The sequence below is a fragment of the Limulus polyphemus genome, unplaced genomic scaffold (genome assembly GCF_000517525.1).
Source record: "Limulus polyphemus unplaced genomic scaffold, Limulus_polyphemus-2.1.2 Scaffold116, whole genome shotgun sequence".
Classification (NCBI taxonomy): Eukaryota; Metazoa; Arthropoda; class Merostomata; order Xiphosura; family Limulidae; genus Limulus; species Limulus polyphemus.
Window position 1 is genome coordinate 952,374 of NW_013665726.1, and position 4,217 is coordinate 956,590.

Below are 4,217 nucleotides of genomic sequence, written 5' to 3' on the forward strand. Positions count from 1 at the left end.
ATATGAGTGAAGGTGAGCCACATCATTGTAACTTATGTATTGTTAGCCATACATGGCTGAAAGGTCAATATAATAAAAATAATAAATATATATAACTGTATAATGTTATGAGACTTAAGCTATTTAGTCTCAACATTTATGCTTTTGTGTTATAATCTGTGTTTGTTCTATAATGAAAGAGGCATAATTTATATTTCGTTTTTTTTTTTTTGGTGGTTAGAAGGTTGGTCAAATTTATCTAACCAATACAGAGATTCTTTAGTGAAAATAACATATAAAATATAAAGTTCTTTTCTTAAGAAACAATTGATAACCATCTGGATGTTATAAAGATTTCACAAGTGAAATTTGAAACATTTTCTGATGCATAAAAGGATTTTTAATCTTAAAATGAAAAATTACTTTGCATGTTGGATAGGCAACAACAACAACAAAAAGCAAGCATGAGAAAAACATTGCTTTACAAACCTTAAGACTTAATGAAAAAAATTGATATTTTGTGTATGAAAGCATTGTAATGTTTACTGATAATCTGCCAAATTTTGTTAACATACGCTTACTAATTTAAAAGTTATAGCATGAAAACTATAACAAGCACAAAATGGTTACGAGGTTAGTCCCTGGGACTGATCCTGTGCTGAAAGAGTCAAGAGGATTAGAGGTTATGTAAATGGAATATGAAACTGTAAGATGAAAAAATATTCTTATTCTTAACATGAAAATCATCTTTTACTCAAAATAGTCAGAATGACTTCCTAAATTCACAGACAAATCTTTAGTAAAAATACTTTATTAAAAAACCTGATATTTTTGTGTACAACAGACTTTTCATGTTTACTAAAAGCTTAGCAAATTTTGTGAAGATTCACATGGTAAATTTGGAATTATAGTAAATATTAATTTTCCAATATGAAGTTGGTTTAGTGTATTGGACCCATGTAGATATGGTAATGTCACAAAAAGAATCAACTAGTGTTTCCATTTATTACTGTTTTCAATTATTCAAATTTTTCAGTAATAGAAATTATGATTAGATTTCATGAAAATAATCAATTATTCAACTGATTATACAACTATCCATAATTGAAATATGCCATTATCATTTTTCATTGCTATTTTCAATTAATTCAAATTTGTTCAGCTTAATTGATTAGTGGCACAACTTAAAAATAATCAACTAATGAAAATTAGTGATTCTAATTACTAATATTTTTGATTACTCAAACTATCCAAGTAATATATCATCATCATTACATTTGTGATATCTGATGGGCAAAGCATCGATATCTAATTGTGTAGCTTTGTGCTTGATAACAAACAGCTTACTAGATAGAGTACTTACTTTAACCAATTTGCATTAAAAAATTATCAGAAAGGCTTTAGAATTAATAATTCTCTTGCAAGATTAAAAAAACTAAAATACCCTATGCAGCATGCTTTGATATTTCTGTGATCACCAGTATTGTTATTCAAATTTAGTGTACTTTACAATTGATAATTTGTACTTTTCTAACATTTATTTAGTGTAATTCACAAAGAAAACTAAAATAACTCAAATTTTCATTTCTGCACACCTCCTAAGAGTTTTGCCAGTAAACAATGATCTTTCCAACTGTTTTAGTTTTTGCCCATCCCAAAGATTAAAACTTTTTTCTAATAATCTATTACCCCTTGAGAGCATATTATCCTATTTTTGTTTTCAAGTATTTCCCTTGCCACCTGTCTCTGATGTCACATCATGTGGTTTGATCATTTACTAATGAAACAGTTTTAAAAATAGCTATAAACAATGTTTAAATATGACTGGATAAGGCAAGAATGAGTCTTTTCATATCATAGTAAAATAAACAGTGATTTGATCAGTAGTTTATGGTTTCGTGGGAAAATTTTCAGTCAGAGTGAAAGTGTTTGTATGATAAATTATTTCTGTTCAAAAGCTACAGAATTTTCTTAGATGAGAAGACATCAGATAAGTTTTAGTTATACTTGAGTACAGTAGGCGAATAAAATATTCTGATAACTCAAGTCCTTATTTACTGAATATTACTTTTTTGAATACCATAAACACACATACACAAAGTTGCGACCTAACTACAAGTGTTTTGTTTTAACCTTATGCATCTGGGCCTGGCTTTTTTTGTATAAGTTAAAACCTTTTAGTGTTGCATTCAAAATGTAATTAATCAACTTTATTATTAATGCAAATGTGTGTCAATAAACTTGCATGAAGACATAGTATATATTTCAAATATTTATATTATCTAAGTTTAACATCTTGATTTCAAAAGGAAATATTCAAATAATTTTCAATCTTATTTTTCCAATGTCACATGATATACCTGAACTCCCAAATTCTCAATTCCAGAAATAGGCTTCGACATTTTCCAAGCAATTAGAAGCACAAACTATACAAAATTACAAGCACAAATCTAAATATTTGAGCCTCCTACCCTCTTTAATTGCTGAAAAATCAATAAATTTGTCAAATGTATCTCCCCAACTTTCAAAATTGTTTGCTAATCAAACTTACACGGCTGAATGATATACTTATAACCAACATAAAGAATGGATTTTCCTCTACATAAATCTTATGATGTCTTTATTTACTTTTGGGAGCAAAAGCTATTAGACAAGAATTATGTGGTTTGGATTGAGCAGTAAGTGCTTAACTAATGAATTTTTAAAACTATTTATAGCTTACTTAGTAAGCCAGATAAATTATAGTAGATTTGGGACATTCTACTTTAGTGACCAATACACTTTTTGTGTGTTCTAAAATACATATTTGAAAGCTACATTAATTTTTTTTTGCAAGTCCAAATTTGTTAGAAAGTGTGAGGATTCCCAAACTACATTATTATAATGCAAAAACTGCTTTGAGTGTGAGTACTACATTATTGTTTTTATGTATATTTTCTATGCACAATGAATGAATTAGAAACTTTGCAGTTTATAAAACAAAACTTCATTAAATATAGTTTAATTAAAAGTTCATGAACTCTACAGATGGGGAAAGGTGAGCTTGTATTGGGTATAGGTAACCCGTTCTTATGTTTATATTAGCTTTAGAGGAAGCAGCTTATAGTATTCCACTCTAACTTATTCCTTTTCATGTGCAGTAATGGGTCCAAAGTACAGCAATAGAACCAATACACAAATAGAAAGTTTAGAAGAAAAAAAATATTTAGGAAGTTCAAGAGGTTATGAAAATGAAATATGAAAACTGTATTGTGAAAAGAAATATTTTCATTCTTAGCCTGAAAATCACTTTTAACTTGGGTTGATTCAATAACGCTTTAGTACAAAGTCAGTCAAAATGAGTGAGCACACATACTAGTGGTTAAATAAAAATAGAAGCATTAAAACATGTCTTCATTATTTGATTCAAACAGATCAATGGAGAATTATGGCATATTTCAAAAACAAACAAAATGGCAACAGCAGCATTGCTGCCCCAACCAAATAGCTAATGTTCAAATTACCTTTAAAATAAAATAAAATGTTTGTAAGAAAAGTTTTCCTTTTTTTTTCTATTATTAACCAACAAGTTGTGCAAAAATACTAGCCCTTTTTAGAAAACTTCTTTGATAAAACAAACTTGAAAAACACAAAAGATACAAAAATATTTCTGAAATTAACAGAAGTTAATGTTTCTTTAGTTTTTCTACAAAAAAATATAAAAAAGACTTTTCTAACCAAAATCTCTTACCATCATCATGATAATTTTCTTTTACTATTTGCTCTGCATGTTCAACTATACTGGAACATTCTATCTGTGAACAATAGATTAGTAGTTTAATAAAACCAACTACAAAGAGACAAAAATATACAAGAAATATTAGTTCAACTCCTATTTTCATTGACATATTACAGATTGAGTGTAATTATCTTGATAGGTTTGCTCCTGTTTCATCAGATTTAATATAATTCACCTTCTGAGATGTTGAATTAACTTATTAACTAATAAATATTTACTTTCTCCAAAATATCTCTTCAAGTTACTTTTAAAATAAATAATATAAGCATTTCCTGCTTTAATATACAGCAAGATTTAGAGCTTGGCAATTTAATCAATGATCAGTGATTATGTTGACTAGTGACGTGTAATTAATTACCGTATTTTTTGGTGTATAAGATGCACTTTTTTATTCCAAAATTTGATGTCAAAATCTGCTTGTGTACTATACACCGAAGGTATGAATAATATACATGTATAT

At 27.8% G+C, this 4,217-nt stretch overlaps 1 protein-coding gene across 1 annotated transcript in view; it reads right to left on the reverse strand.

The window, feature by feature from the left end:
- The window catches only part of LOC106472026 (protein arginine N-methyltransferase 1), a 44,082-nt gene that overhangs the window by 19,412 nt on the left and 20,453 nt on the right, over nt 1-4,217 (reverse strand). Inside the window, exon 4 of the mRNA XM_013932658.2 lies at nt 3,710-3,773. Within this exon, the coding sequence (XP_013788112.1) occupies nt 3,710-3,773 (64 nt within the window). The remainder of the gene's footprint in view (nt 1-3,709; nt 3,774-4,217) is intronic.